The following is a 16,390-nucleotide window of genomic DNA, read 5'->3' on the forward strand; positions in this document are numbered from 1 at the left end:
GGCGTGGGACGCAGCCGGTAGGAGAAGTCCCCGGGAGGCAGCGACTGGTATTGGAGTGGGGAGAACAGCGTCCCAGCCGGGACACTCGGTCACGGCACAAGCACGGGGAGCTGCTCCACCCACCTGAACTAACCCCAGGAGCCGGCCCAACTGGTTCGCGGGGGCGGCACGGCAATGCGGCTGGAGGGACGAGAAGTCCCCGGGAGGCAGCGACTGATTTTGGAGTTGAGAATGCACCGTCCCAGTAGGGGAGCCTTGACGCTGGGCGTGGGGCTGGAAGCGGAGGATCTGACCTTGACTTCAGGGGGCCAGACCCCCCGGGGGCAATCTCCACACAGCCAGCACACATAGGCGCCGCGCGCCGCGGGAGTCTCAGATATAATAGTCATTCCAAGCAAGACAAGCAACTCTGGCTATATTCTGAGGTGCTACTCTCCTATCTCTCTGTTCCCTCCCCCACCCTCCCCAGGAGGCTTCATTAACATCCGAATAGCCTGAGCCAGAGGGAGAACTCTGATAGGGATCTGACTGCATTTTTTTTTTAGCAGATTTTCTGGAAAAACTAGTTTCCCAGTGATGGCTCGGAGACAACAATCCACATCAAACCACTTAAAGAAGCAGACCATGACAGCTTCTACAACCCCCCAAACAAAAGAATCCAAATCTTTCCCAAATGAAGATACAATCCTGGAATTATCAGATACAGAATATAAAAAACTAATTTACAGAAAGCTTCAAGACATCACAAATGAAATAAGACAAACTGCAGAAAAAGCCAAGGAACTCACTGATAAAACTGTTGAAGAACTCAAAAAGATTATTCAAGAACACAGTGGAAAAATTAATAAGTTGCAAGAATCCATAGAGAGACAGCATGTAGAAATCCAAAAGATTAACAATAAAATTACAGAATTAGACAACGCACTAGGAAGTCAGAGGAGCAGACTCGAGCAATTAGAATGCAGACTGGGACATCTGGAGGACCAGGGAATCAACACCAACAGAGCTGAAAAAAAATCAGATAAAAGAATTAAAAAAAATGAAGAAACCCTAAGAATCATGTGGGACTCTATCAAGAAGGATAACCTGCGGGTGATTGGAGTCCCAGAACAGGGAGAGGGGACAGAAAACACAGAGAAAATAGTTGAAGAACTCCTGACAGAAAACTTCCCTGACATCATGAAAGTCGAAAGGATATCTATCCAAGATGCTCATCGAACCCCATTTAAGATTGATCCAAAAAGACAAACACCAAGACATATTATCATCAAACTCGCCAAAACCAAAGATAAACAGAAAATTTTAAAAGCAGCCAGGGAGAAAAGAAAGGTTTCCTTCAAGGGAGGATCAATAAGAGTAAGTTCAGACTACTCAGCAGAAACCATGCAGGCAAGAAGGGAATGGGACGACATATACAGAACACTGAAGGAGAAAAACTGCCCACCAAGGATCATATATCCAGCAAAACTCTCTCTGAAATATGAAGGCGAAATTTAGATATTTACAGATAAACACAAGCTTAGAGAATTTGCAAAAACCAAACCAAAGCTACAAGAAATACTAAAGGATATTGTTTGGTCAGAGAACCAATAATATCAGATATCAGCACAACACAAGGTCACAAAACAGAACGTCCTGATATCAACTCAGATAGGGAAATCACAAAAACAAATTAAGATTAATTAAAAAAAAAAATACACATAACAGGGAATCATGGAAGTCAATAGGTAAAAGATCACAATAATCAAAAAGAGGGACTAAATACAGGAGGCATTGAACTGCCATATGGAGAGTGATTCAAGGCGATATAGAACAATACAAGTTAGGTTTTTACTTAGAAAAATAGGGGTAAATAATAATGTAACCACAAAAAGGTATAGCAACTCTATAACTCAAGACAAAAGCCAAGAAAAACGTAATGACTCAACTAACATAAAGTCAAACACTATGAAAATGAGGATCTCACAATTTACTAAGAAAAACGTCTCAGCACAAAAAAGTATGTGGAAAAATGAAATTGTCAACAACACACATAAAAAGGCATCAAAATGACAGCACTAAAAACTTATTTATCTATAATTACGCTGAATGTAAATGGACTAAATGCACTAATAAAGAGACAGAGAGTCACGGACTGGATAAAGAAACACGATCCATCTATATGCTGCCTACAAGAGACACACCTTAGACTTAGAGACACAAACAAACTAAAACTCAAAGGGCGGAAAAAAATATATCAAGCAAAAAATAAGCAAAAAAGAAGAGGAGTAGCAATATTAATTTCTGACAAAGTAGACTTTAGACTTAAATGCACCACAAAGGATAAAGAAGGACACTATGTAATGATAAAAGGGACAATTGATCAGGAAGACATAACCATATTAATTATTTATGCACCCAATGACAAGGCTGCAAGATACATAAATCAAATTTTAACAGAATTGAAAAGTGAGATAGACACCTCCACAATTATAGTAGGAGACTTCAACACACCACTTTCGGAGAAGGACAGGACATCCAGTAAGAAACTCAATAGAGACACGGAAGATCTAATTACAACAATCAACCAACTTGACCTCATTGACTTATACAGAACTCTCCACCCAACTGCTGCAAAATATACTTTTTTTTCTAGCGCACATGGAACATTCTCTAGAATAGACAACATATTAGGTCATAAAACAAACCTTTGCAGAGTCCAAAACATCGAAATATTACCAAGCATCTTCTCAGACCACAAGGCAATAAAACTAGAGATCAATAACAGAAAAACTAGGGAAAAGAAATCAAATACTTGGAAACTGAACAATACCCTCCTGAAAAAAGACTGGGTTATAGAAGACATCAAGGAGGGAATAAGGAAATTCATAGAAAGCAACGAGAATGAAAATACTTCCTATCAAAACCTCTGGGACACAGCAAAAGCAGTGCTCAGAGGCCAATTTATATCGATAAATGCACACATACAAAAAGAAGAAAGAGCCAAAATCAGAGAACTGTCCCTACAACTTGAACAAATAGAAAGTGAGCAACAAAAGAATCCATCAGGCACCAGAAGAAAACAAATAATAAAAATTAGAGCTGAACTAAATGAATTAGAGAACAGAAAAACAATTGAAAGAATTAACAAAGTCAAAAGCTGGTTCTTTGAAAAAATTAACAAAATTGATAAACCATTGGCTAGACTGACTAAAGAAATACAGGAAAGGAAACAAATAACCCGAATAAGAAACGAGAAGGACCACATCACAACAGAACCAAATGAAATTAAAAGAATCATTTCAGATTATTATGAAAAATTGTACTCTAACAAATTTGAAAACCTAGAAGAAATGGATGAATTCCTGGAAAAACACTACCTACCTAAACTAACACATTCAGAAGTAGAACAACTAAATAGGCCCATAACAAAAAAAGAGATTGAAACGGTAATCAAAAAGCTCCCAACAAAAAAAAGCCCTGGCCCCGACGGCTTCACTGCAGAGTTCTACCAAACTTTCAGAGAAGAGTTAACAGCACTACTTCTGAAGGTATTCCAAAGCATAGAAAATGACGGAATTCTACCCAACTCATTCTATGAAGCCACCATCTCCCTGATACCAAAAACAAGTAAAGACATTACAAAAAAAGAAAATTATAGACCTATATCCCTCATGAACATAGATGCAAAAATCCTCAACAAAATTGTAGCCAATAGAATCCAACAACACATCAAAAAAATAATTCACCCTGATCAAGTGGGATTTATACCAGGTATGCAAGGCTGGTTTAATATCAGAAAAACCATTAATGTAATCCATCACATAAATAAATCAAAAGACAAAAACCACATGATCTTATCAACTGATGCAGAAAAGGCATTTGACAAAGTCCAACACCCATTTATGATAAAAACTCTTATCAAAATAGGAATTGAAGGAAAATTCCTCAACATAATAAAGGGCATCTGTGCAAAGCCAACAGCCAATATCACTCTAAGTGGAGAGAACCTGAAAGCATTTCCCTTGAGAACGGGAACCAGACAAGGATGCCCTTTATCACTGCTCTTATTCAACATTGTGCTGGAAGTCCTATCCAGGGCAATTAGGCTAGACAAAGAAATAAAAGGTATCCAGATTGGCAAGGAAGAAGTAAAGTTATCACTATTTGCAGATGACATGATTATATACACAGAAAACCCTAAGGAATCCTCCAGAAAACTACTGAAACTAATAGAAGAGTTTGGCAGAGTCTCAGGTTATAAGATAAACATACAAAAATCACTTGGATTCCTCTACAACAACAAAAAGAGCACCGAAGAGGAAATAACCAAATCAATACCATTCACAGTAGCCCCCAAGAAGATAAGATACTTAGGAATAAATCTTACCAAGGATGTAAAAGACCTATACAAAGAAAACTACAAAGCTCTACTACAAGAAATTCAAAAGGACATACTTAAGTGGAAAAACATACCTTGCTCATGGATAGGAAGACTTAACATAGTAAAAATGTCTATTCTACCAAAAGCCATCTATACATTTAACGCACTTCCGATCCAAATTCCAATGTCATATTTTAAGGGGATAGAGAAACAAATCACCATTTTCATATGGAAGGGAAAGAAGCCCCAGATAAGCAAAGCACTACTGAAAAAGAAGAAGAAAGTGGGAGGCCTCACTTTACCTGATTTCAGAACCTATTATACAGCCACAGTAGTCAAAACAGCCTGGTACTGGTACAACAACAGGCACATAGACCAATGGAACAGAATTGAGAACCCAGACATAGATCCATCCATGTATGAGCAGCTGATATTTGACAAAGGACCAGTGTCAATTAATTGGGGAAAAGAAAGCCTTTTTAACAAATGGTGCTGGCATAACTGGATATCCATTTGCAAAAAAATGAAACAGGACCCATACCTTACACCATGCACAAAAACTAACTCCAAGTGGATCAAAGACCTAAACATAAAGACTAAAACGATAAAGATCATGGAAGAAAAAATTGGGACAACCCTAGGAGCCCTAATACAAGGCATAAACAGAATACAAAACATTACCAAAAATGATCAAGAGAAACCAGATAACTGGGAGCTCCTAAAAATCAAACACCTATGCTCATCTAAAGACTTCACCAAAAGAGTAAAAAGACCACCTACAGACTGGGAAAGAATTTTCAGCTATGACATCTCCGACCAGCGCCTGATCTCTAAAATCTACATGATTCTGTCAAAACTCAACCACAAAAAGACAAACAACCCAGTCAAGAAGTGGGCAAAGGATATGAACACACATTTCACTAAAGAAGATATTCAGGCAGCCAACAGATACATGAGAAAATGCTCACGATCATTAGCCATTAGAGAAATGCAAATTAAAACTACGATAAGATTCCATCTCACACCAGCAAGGCTGGCATTAATCCAAAAAACACAAAATAATAAATGTTGGAGAGGCTGCGGAGAGATTGGAACTCTTATACACTGCTGGTGGGAATGTAAAATGGTACAACCACTTTGGAAATCTATCTAGCGTTATCTTAAACAGTTAGAAATAGAACTACCCTACAACCCAGAAATCCCACTCCTGGGAATATACCCTAGAGATACAAGAGCCTTCATACAAACAGATACATGTACACCCATGTTTATTGCAGCTCTGTTTACAATAGCAAAAAGTTGGAAGCAACCAAGGTGTCTATCAACGGATGAATGGGTAAATAAATTGTGGTATATTCACACAATGGAATACTATGCATCGATAAAGAACAGTGACGAATCTCTGAAACATTTCATAACATGGAGGAACCTGGAAGGCATTTTGCTGAGTGAAATTAGTCAGAGGCAAAAGGACAAATATTGTATACGACCACTATTAGAAGATCTTGAGTAATAGTAAACCTGAGAAGAACACATACTTTTGTGGTTACGAGGGGGGGAGGGAGGGAGGGTGGGAGAGAGTTTTTTATTGATTAATCAGTAGATAAGAAATGCTTTAGGTGAAGGGAAAGACAACACTCAATACATGGAAGGTCAGCTCAATTGGACTGGACCAAAAGCAAAGAAGTTTCCGAGATAAAATGAATGCTTCAAAGGTCAGCGGAGCAAGGGCGGGGGTCTGGGGAACATGGTTTGCGGGGACTTCTAAGTCAATTGGCAAAATAATTCTATTATGAAATCATTCTGCATCCCACTTTGAAATGTGGCGTTTGGGGTCTTAAATGCTAACAAGCGGCCATCTAAGATGCATCAATTGGTCTCAACCCACCTGGATCAAAGGAAAATGAAGAACACCAAGGCCACACGACAACTAGGAGCCCAAGAGACAGAAAGGGCCACATGAACCAGAGACCTACATCATCCTGAGACCAGAAGAACTAGTTGGTGCCCGGCCACAATCAATGACTGCCCTGACAGGGAGCACAGCAGAGGACCCCTGAGGGAGCAGGAGATCAGTGGGATACAGACCCCAAATTCTCATAAAAAGACCAAACTTAATGGTCTGACTGAGACTAGAGGAATCCCGGCGGCCATGGTCCCCAGACCTTCTGTTGGCACAGGACAGGAACTATCCCCGAAGACAACTCATCAGACATGAAAGGGACTGGTCAGCGGGTGGGAGAGAGACGCTGATGAAGAGTGAGCTAATTATATCAGGTGGACACTTGAGATTGTGTTGGCAACTCTTCTCTGGAGGGGGGATGGGAGGATAGAGAGAGAGAGAAGCCAGCAAAATTGTCACGAAAGGAGAGACTGAAAGGGCTGACTCAAGAAGGGGAGAGCAAGTGGGAGTAGGGAGTGAGATGTATGTAAACTTATATGTGACAGACTGATTGGATTTGTAAACGTTCACTTGAAGCTTAATAAAAGTTAATAAAAAAAAAAATTAATTTCACCTAATTCTTTTTACTCTTCTATAATGTAACATCTTGAAAATTTCAATTTACATATATTGTTCACTTTGTGGCTCATACTATATTTCTCTTGGATAGCACTGCTTTACACACTTTATGTTTATGAATCTGGTTGACTTTTTACAACAGTGTTATCCCCATTTTAAAGATAAAGAACCTGAGCTTGAGATTAACTTTTCCAAAGTCATCCAGGAAGCTGCGTTAAACTAGCCTATTAATTATTTTTAATGTTTCTCCAAAGAAAAAAATAGGTAATATTTCCACAACAGTTTGTCTTCCTTATTTTCAACCACTTAAGACCTTCGATCTCTGAGGAGGAAAAAATTTGGGAGCCCCCCCGCCAAGATTTTTTGAGTTTGATAAAACTATTTTCATAAAAAGTTCTCTTATACTTTTAAACTTCCTACCAGAGGAAATTTGATCCATATGTTTCTGCTTCTTGTATACTTACTCATCCAAATGTTATTTTGTAAAAGTTATTTGATGTCTTAGAAGCTGTATCTTCTCAAAATTATTCTCTTTAAACTGGGGAGCCCTATTGCTTGAACTATAAACAGAAAAGAACTTGAACTTGATAGCCTCAATCACATTTGATTTCAAGCTTAGGACCCAGAAAGATCAAGTGGATTCTAGAATTTAGAATAGTCTAACAACCCTGAAGTTGAAATCAGTCATTCATGGAGCCTCTTGGATTAAATGAAATGCATACCCTCTCTATAAAGTCACAGATGAGAAAAACAAACAAACAATGACCAGCTATCTGGCCTTAACAATGCCTTTTAAGAAACAAGGAGTTCATGAGGATAAATTTGGAACAAATTGTTTTAATTGTTTTAGCTGCCTAAAATTATGTAATTCAATTTAGAACAAATTCAATCTACACTAAAATTTTCAAGATTATATCTATTGCCAAAAAGATATCCCTGTACATGTAAAAGTGTCTTATTGGGCATACTGTGGCTATATTTTCTGGAAAACAAAAAAAATGCATTGATTTAATCAGTTCAGGTAATGTATTTTAAAAACAGACCAACCAGTTATTTGCTCTTTAAAAACTAGCAAAAATGAATTTGCTGATATTTTTCAACTTTATTTTCCAGGCTTGTAGTTCATAATGTAAACAATAGGAAAGATATTGGAACTGAATGGAAATTATTATAAATACATGAAAAAGGTGATAAAAAATCATTGGAGCGTGGCATAATGGTTGTAAACTTGTATTCAATTTGCACTATGTGGAGGTCAACTTGGAAATAACATGCCATGGACAGTTCCATTTTTTAGGAAAGTTTATCCATCCAACTCATGGTATTAGTGGTCTTGTTCATTCTCTGAGAAAATTCTAGTAAAATAATACACAAAGCATGCACCATTGGATAATCATTGCTAAATAGGCCAAAACTTCAAAAAAAAAATTAAATTTTAATATGGCATTTGTTGTGTGTGCAGTAGAGTTGATTGTGACTCATAGCAATCCTATAGGACACAGTAGAACTCCCCCACAGGGTTTCCAAGACTATGATCTTTACAGGAGCAGATTGCCAGGTTTTTTTTCTCCCACAGAGCCACTAGTGGATTTGAGCCACCCCCTTTTAGGTGAGCAGCCGGGTGTTTAAATATTGTGTCACCAGGACTCCTTAATATGGTGTATAGTGTAGTGAATTCTACCTATTTTGTTTTGGTAGATAATGGGCTGTCAGAGTAATCTCGCAGATGAAATAGAACAGCAAACTCTAGGGAAGATACAAGAACTGTGTGGAAGCTACAACAAGCACATGGAAAGCCTGATGAACCAGCTTCTGAGTATGGTCTACAACATGAAGCCAGAAATCCATGTGAACTACAGACCCAGCAACTAAATGAGCACCATCATCTTCAATAAACTGTGTATGTATGCTGCCCGGTTGCTTATGCCTTCAGGTTTATATTAAGGAATTTAAAACGTTAATCTTAAATTTACTGGATATCTACTGATGTCAATGTAACAGTTTGCATGTGGGCACTGAATTAAAAACAAAACGAACAAAAAAAGCTCTCTGTTATATCGTTCCTGGAAATAGGTATAACTTGTCATTTTAGCTTAGAGGAAGGCAAGAATGCAGAGTGACGTGTCTTGTAACACTTAACAGAAAAACATGGTCTGAAGAGCTTTTTAGTTGTTTTTTTTTTTTTTTGGTTACTTCTTTTTATTAACTTAGAAAATGCATTCTTAGTTGGGATTGTTAAAATATAATTTTTACAAGAGTATAATCATGACTGTCATACAGATATATAATGAACATGTGTCAAGGATTTTATTTAATTTATTAATCAGTGAGGAAACCAGTAAGTTCAAAGACAAACTAAGAACTGCATGTATGTAATATATATATTTTATGCATATATTCTAAAAACTGCATATATACTATATATAATATATGATATATTTTATGTGTGCATATGGGTATGTATGTATATAATAAGCAGTAAATAATGATAAATGAATTTACAAGTAAATTCAAAACTGGCTTACTCCAGAGTGTTGTTGGGAAGGAAATCAATTGTCCCTCCAACCGACAGAATTAATTTGCATTATAACCAAAAGCTCAGCAGATCACTCTGTGGGCGAGAGAAGTGGCAGTCTGCTCCCATGAAGATTAAATCCTGTTGTTATTGAGTCTCATAGAGAACCTACAAGACAGAGTAGAACTGCCCCAGAAGGTTTCCAGGGAGCAGCTGGTGGATTTGAACTTCCGAACTTTTGGTTAGCAGTCAAGCTCTTAACCACTGTGCTGCCAGAGCTCCAGTCTATGGGGCAGTTCTACTCTGTCCTATAGGGTCACTATGAGTCGGAATCAGCTCAGTAGTAGTGTGTTTTTTTGTTTGTTTGTTGTTTAACATAGCTCAAAAAAATGAAAGGTTCAAACCACCTAAAATTAGAAAACCAAGAATTAGAGGAATTTAGCCGGTACCTATTTTCCCTTTGAAGACACTCTGTAAACTTTCTGGTCCACTTCAAAGTCTTTCACAGTTTTTCTCCCTAAGGTTGTTATGTCAAATTTGTCCCGATATGCAACGGGTACAACATAGCCAAACATTTAAGTGATAAATTCTACTTTATATGAGAGCAATTTAAAATTTACGAAGTACTTTTACACCTTAAAAATACATTAAAAGAAAATGTGTTACATAACTATTCCATCCTCTCTGCCCAACCTCAACTAACCAGATAGTATTCTTTCTCAAGTATATTTTTAAAAACAAAAATGTAAATGATAATTAGTAAACTGATAGATGCTTTGCCTTCAGCATACACAGACACAAAACTACCAGGGGACATACTAGGTAGGTTAGTGCGCCATTGGCCCTGTCTTCTAGACAGTAATAACTAACAATATGCGTTGAGCTAAATATTTGTTAAGTACCAGATACGTTGTGAGTGCAGTGTGTATTTTATCTCAGTCCTTTGTGTAGGAATTGTTAGCCTCCTTCTTTTACAAATTAGGAAACGAAAGTTAAGGAATTTGCCTAGAGTTGCTTGGGTAACAGTGACAGCACTGGGTTTGAAATCTGGCCATAGTACTCCAGTGTCCACACTCTTAAATACTCACCATACTGCCTCCCTGAAAAGTTTCTATATCTATAGCTTTAAGAATCCTGGGTAATATAATCTCTTTGATTTTCAAATAATATGTACAGACAAATTTTAATTTCAGCCCCCCCAAAAAAAGATAATTAGTAAAGTTTCATTGCTACCAAAATATTCATATAATCCATTCCAAATATTATTTGCTAATAATATACTGCAGCTGGCCATTGCTTTAGATTACTCCCGTCATTGTTTCCCTTTAACAGGCAAAGTTACAATTTTACCACATATTTAAGCATGTATTCATACTAAGTAAACGGAAGAAAATTTGAATTTCACTTGTTTCTTAATTTTCCCAACTTGTAGGCCAAGGAAAAGCAAACAAGTTAGTTCATTGTTTTTATGTGGTAGACTTTTCCTTTTAGCAGAATGATAAATGATTCCCCAATTAATGAATAACAGCATATCAAACTTTCCTGGTAACATTGTCCTGCATTTTGGGGGGTAGGGTGGGAGGGTGGTCAAGTAAACTTTTCTCCAAAAAATGAGGACACCCGTGGAGGATTTCCACATTCACACGGATTTCATGAGTTCAATAACTCTACCCTACAGAGCTGAGATACATCATACAATGAGTAAAGTTGCACATTTGGAAAGTTATGTGAAAAGGAGAATCTAAAAAACACAGCCTTGCAATTTGTCTTAAATAACATAGAATTCAGCCTCGTGACTTATAGGAAAGCCATGAAGATATTGATTTCCTGCATATAAAATCTCAAAAATATTATCTAGAACGCCCAAATTAATAATAAATGCCCAAGTCTGCAGAGGAAAAAGGACAGTTTCCTAAGCCCTAAATTTCTTAGAAGCTAACGTCAGGACAGGATAGTCCTCCAAGGTAGAGTAGGCGCCATGTCCAGCAGCACGTGGTGAGGATTCGGCGTCAGCAGCCCGTGCATCTGGTTCTGGCTGGGCTACAATCTCCTCCATCGGCAGGCAACTCGCTCAGCATCTCTGGGCCTCAGATACCTTAGTCATGTTTTATTCTATAAAGTGGTGTTGAACTGAATGATCTCCATAGACCCTTCAGCCTTTAATTCTACATACTAAATCAGACCCATTTCAAAGAACAGTAATTTTGTATTCATACAGTAAGCGGTAAGTAATGATAAAATTAATTTACAAATAAATTCAAAACTTGCCTACTCCACAGGGTTAGTTGGGGAGGGAAATTAATTGTCTCTTCAACTTATAGCTTTGCTTATAGTTTTTGCTTACAGTTTTCTCATCCAATTCTGTAGTATTTGTGAAATTCTCAGTGACCCCACTTCTCTTCTCACTGGATGGGCAGGAGTCCTGCTGGTTCCCAGAGTCCTGGGTTCTACGTAGCTCACAGTTTTTTACATTCAAATATGGTTTCATACTTTTGCTCAACTGAATGAGTCATTTTCCAGGAACTCTCACAGATGGTAGAGCTGCCAGGTTTTACTTTATTTACATATGACAAGGGTGTAGATATTTCAGAACTAACTCACTTATCTCTGATAGCTTTCTCAGTCAAATAAAAAACGTTGACTTTTTTTTTTTGCAGATATGCTTATCCTAAAATGTTTTTCTTTTCACTGTTCTTCACACAGAAATAAAATAATGTAAGTATATTTTTTATGCTTCTCTACCTTTGCTTTGACTCAAAAACATAGAAACTTCAAAATGAAAAACTGACTCCATTAAGTTCTTATTCATTTCCATTGTACCTGAAAACAAAATGATGTGATCTGTAAGATTGAAGCGGAATAAAAAGATTTAAATGCTTTTCTCTACATCAGCACACAAACATACACACTGTCAAGAACTGCCATCAATAAATCACCACTATTACATTCTCGATGGACGGAGCTAGGACAGTAGATTTGGCCAGATGATGCGAAGTGTTCAGTTTTGAAACATTCCAGATGAGGCCATCCCAGATCAGCCTAAAACCAACCAACTTCCAGACTTGGAAGAGTTCAGTCAAGATCAGCAGGGCCACCTACCTCATCTGCAGCTGTTACAAACACATGAGTGAGCAAAGAGGAGACCATATAAACCACCTTATGAACCTTACGAACCCACAGACTGGTGAGCAACAATAAATGGTTAATTTAAGCTGCTGACTTTCAGGGTGATTTGTTACAAAGTACTAGCTAACTGATACATCCATTAGATGTTGCTTTAAAAAGGAGAGAGTGATAAGCTACCTTGAATGCAGCCAAAACTTCAAGTAAAATGGGAACAGAAGTGAGACTATTAAACTCAGATACCTGCAAAAGGGGTTTGAGGAGAGAATGTGTGGTGAGAAAGTGAGAACCAGCAGTTCTAGAGAACGCTAAAAAATATTAGCTATAAAAAAGATCTGCCAGGCACTCCTTGGAAACTCTATGGGGCAGTTCTACTCTGTCCTATAGGGTTGCTATGAGTCGGAATTGACTCGACGGCACTGGGTTTGGTTTTTTGTTTTTAAATAAAAAGATCAGAGGAATGGAGTAGGAGTTATAGGTTGATGTTGTCTGGTTTGTATCCCAGCACCACCTGTCAATAGCTCTGTGACCTTGAACATGTTACCTAACCTCTATGTCCCTTGTTTGTAAAAAAAGAAATAGTAATAGTGTAACCACAGAGATTTACTGTAAGTATTAAAGGAATAAAGAAAACCAAACCAAGTCCATTGCCATCAAGTCAATTCTGACTCATAGCAGCCCTGTGGTTGGCAGCTGAGCTCTTTACAGATACCTATAAACTGTTCAGAATGTTACCTGGCACATAATGAGCAATATGTAGCAATTATTATTACATAATAGTTGAAAAAAAACTAAGCCAAATATGCTGATTTAAGGATTCACTTTTACAGCAGTTTTAAGTAGACTATCTCCTGAAAGTATCTTTGTTAAGGAAGAGTAACTCTAAACTGTTTCTCTTTCTTCAGTTAAGTAGAATTGCATGGAACAGAAGTCAACCGGGCATGTTTTACCATGCTAGCACTGCCACTGAAAATGCTTCAACAACTCTTCACTTGCTGTCATTTTTGTTAATGTGTAATCAGTTAATAAGAATGTGTGTGTTCCACAGGCAAGCCCCAAAGATAGAGTGAACACAAGAGCCTTGCCAATATTCTGAAGACCTGTTTCCTCATGGAATTTACAGTTTGTAGTCACAGTCCAGAAAGATGTGAATATGCCCAAACACCCCAAGTAAAACCACCAGCACTGAATGTTCCATACATTTAAGTCTGTGCAAGAAGGCAGAAGCTTTGCACAGTGACAATACTGGAGTCAGCGAGGTTGATTTTGCTGACTGAGCACTTATGAGAAGATTTTCAAAATTTCTGTGACCACACAGAAAGGAAAGAGAAAACATCAGGGAGCATAAACAAACATAATACCCTAGCCGTGAAATGAGTAAATGTGTCTAGTAAAAATTAACTAATGCCACCCTCATTAACTACAAGTTAAGACCTTGCTAATGATGAGAAAGTCTAAGCAACAGTGGTAGAAGCAGCATTAGTAAATGAAATAATAACATTAAGGCCAGTTATTATAATAATAAGGAGCCCTGGTGGGATTCAAACCTACCCAGCAGCTCCATGGGAGAAAGATCTGGCAATCTGCTCCCATAAAGTTTACAGCCAAGAAAACCCTATGGGGTAGTTCTGCTCTGTCATATGGAGTCCCTACGAGTCAGAATCAGTTTGACGACACCCAACAACAACATTATAATAATATGTTGTCTCCTTTGTCTTCTTTCCTTCTCTGCCTGCAAACCCCTACTAGTCCTTCAAGGCAGTTTATAGGTTTGTCTAGTTTGTGAGTTCTTACCCAATGCCCTGGAAAAGGTGGCCATTCCCTCCTTGATGATTCCATAGCTCTATTTCAGCACTTACCATATTGTATGGCATTTAGCCATATTTGTCTCTCCCCTGAATTATGATTTCCTCAAGGGCAGAGGCTACAGTCTTGCTCATCTTTGTTGCCTAAAGCCTAACTCAATGTTTGGCACATTACATTGGTTAATAATTAATTAGTGCATTTAGGAAAACCAGTAAGCTACTTTTATCGCATATTGTTGTTGTTGTTAGTTGCTGTCTGGTCAGCTCTGACTTATGGCAACCTTATATATAACAGAACAAAACATTGCCCAGTCCTACACCATCTTCATTATGGTTGATATGTTTGAAACTATTGTTGTAGCCATTGTACATTTGAGAGCCTTCCAGTCTAGGGGGCTCATCTTCCAGCACTACACTGGACAATAGTCTGTTGTGCTCCATAGGATTTCATAGGCTAGTTCTTGGAAATAGATCACCGGGCCCTTCTTTCCAGGCTGTTTTTGTCTGGAACCTCTGAAGAAACCTGTCCACCATGGATGACCCCGCTGGTATTTGAAATACTGGTGGTATTCCGGTGTCACAGCAACACACAAGCCACCACAGAATGACAAACTGACAAACGAGTGGTGGTATTGCATATTATATAGTAATAACCTTTAGTTAGCGTTTTGATATGAGAATAGCTTCTCACAAAACATTCCAACAGGAACTTCATAGAATTAGAACTTAAAACATTTCTTAGAATCTCCCGTTGATCTTCCAGAAAGACTAAAAATAAAAATCATAAGTGCTTGACAGTAACTCAAAATGGTATCATGAGGCATAAATCTGTCCAGGTTGAGAACTGGAATTAAGCAGTGATCACTGAGTAAAAGCTGCTTTCACCCAGCTCTCAGTGTTTATCTCCTACTGGCTGGATATGTTAACGGTTAATATACTCTTTAAGGCGTGTTCGCTTTCTCTTAAAAGACCTGTAAAAACATATGTGTTTACAAGAAGATATTGGTAAAATTACAGGGATATAGTTTTTACTAAATCTAAAGGCATTTATTGCCATCTGTCATTTTCTTTGTGATTTTTCAGAACTTGATACTCTTGATTTTCTACCTGTTACAACTTCTACTTGCTCAAATTTCTGTTACACATTTCTTCTCTTTCCAACCCCTTCGAACACCCCTTTTTAGACTTACAGTCTGGTTGTACTTCTCACCCACTCCTGGTAAGGTCAGTATTTGCTAAGTGTTCATCTCAGGCTTCCTCACTGTACTCTCTATTTGGGAGAGCTTATTTATTTTCATGGCTTCTACTACTTTCTCTGGGTGGGTGACAATGAAATCCTCATCAGCATTTCTGTTTTCTTACCTGCAATTCATCTATCTCTAACTGGATTATGGGAGACGCCCATTTGGAAAGCCAGCCAATAATACTGGAAATTTGGAATGTCAGCCAAATACTAATACTACCTACTTCAGGGTCTTTTATGAGGATTACACATATAAAGCACTTAACATAGGGCTTGGATCATAAATACTGCCCAATAAAACTTAGCTACTATTAGCCTTAACCACTTTTCCTCCCAAGGTTGTCGTCATCTCTGGTTAAATACGACTGTCTCCCTTCTTATCCCCATCCCCCACACACACACTCTTTCCTACATTCCCTTACCTACTGAAGTTTCTGAGAAGCCCCTTAGGCCAGGTGGGTGTCTGCTAACCTCTCAGCATTGTCAAGTCTTGCTCACCCCTTCAGGCAGCTGTTGTGGAGAAGGGACAAAAGACTGAGGGATGGGTGGTCTGGGGAACAAAGCATTGGGGGAAACATGGAGAGTAGAGAAACTCTTCCCTGGGGAAACCCCACCTAGATTCCTAAACCCAGTAGATTTGCACATCTCTCTCCTCACCCTTTATTGTTGTTGTGTCCCATCAGGTCAATTTTTAACTCATAGCAACCCCATGTGACAGAGCAAGACTGTATCACAGGGTTTCCTAGGCTGTAATCTTGACAGGGGAGGGTCACCAGGTCTTTTTCCCAAGGAGCCACTGGGTAGGTTCAAACTGCCAACC

General features: G+C 38.2%; 1 protein-coding gene across 1 annotated transcript in view; it reads left to right on the forward strand.

The window, feature by feature from the left end:
* ATP6V1G3 (ATPase H+ transporting V1 subunit G3) overlaps positions 1-8,894 on the forward strand; it is a 49,666-nt gene extending 40,772 nt beyond the window's left edge. The window contains exon 3 of the mRNA XM_003410202.3: positions 8,583-8,894. Within this exon, the coding sequence (XP_003410250.2) occupies positions 8,583-8,756 (174 nt within the window). The 3' untranslated portion in view covers positions 8,757-8,894. The remainder of the gene's footprint in view (positions 1-8,582) is intronic.
* Positions 8,895-16,390: the final 7,496 nt, after the last annotated feature.

This window comes from Loxodonta africana, chromosome 20, assembly GCF_030014295.1.
Source record: "Loxodonta africana isolate mLoxAfr1 chromosome 20, mLoxAfr1.hap2, whole genome shotgun sequence".
Classification (NCBI taxonomy): domain Eukaryota; kingdom Metazoa; phylum Chordata; class Mammalia; order Proboscidea; family Elephantidae; genus Loxodonta; species Loxodonta africana.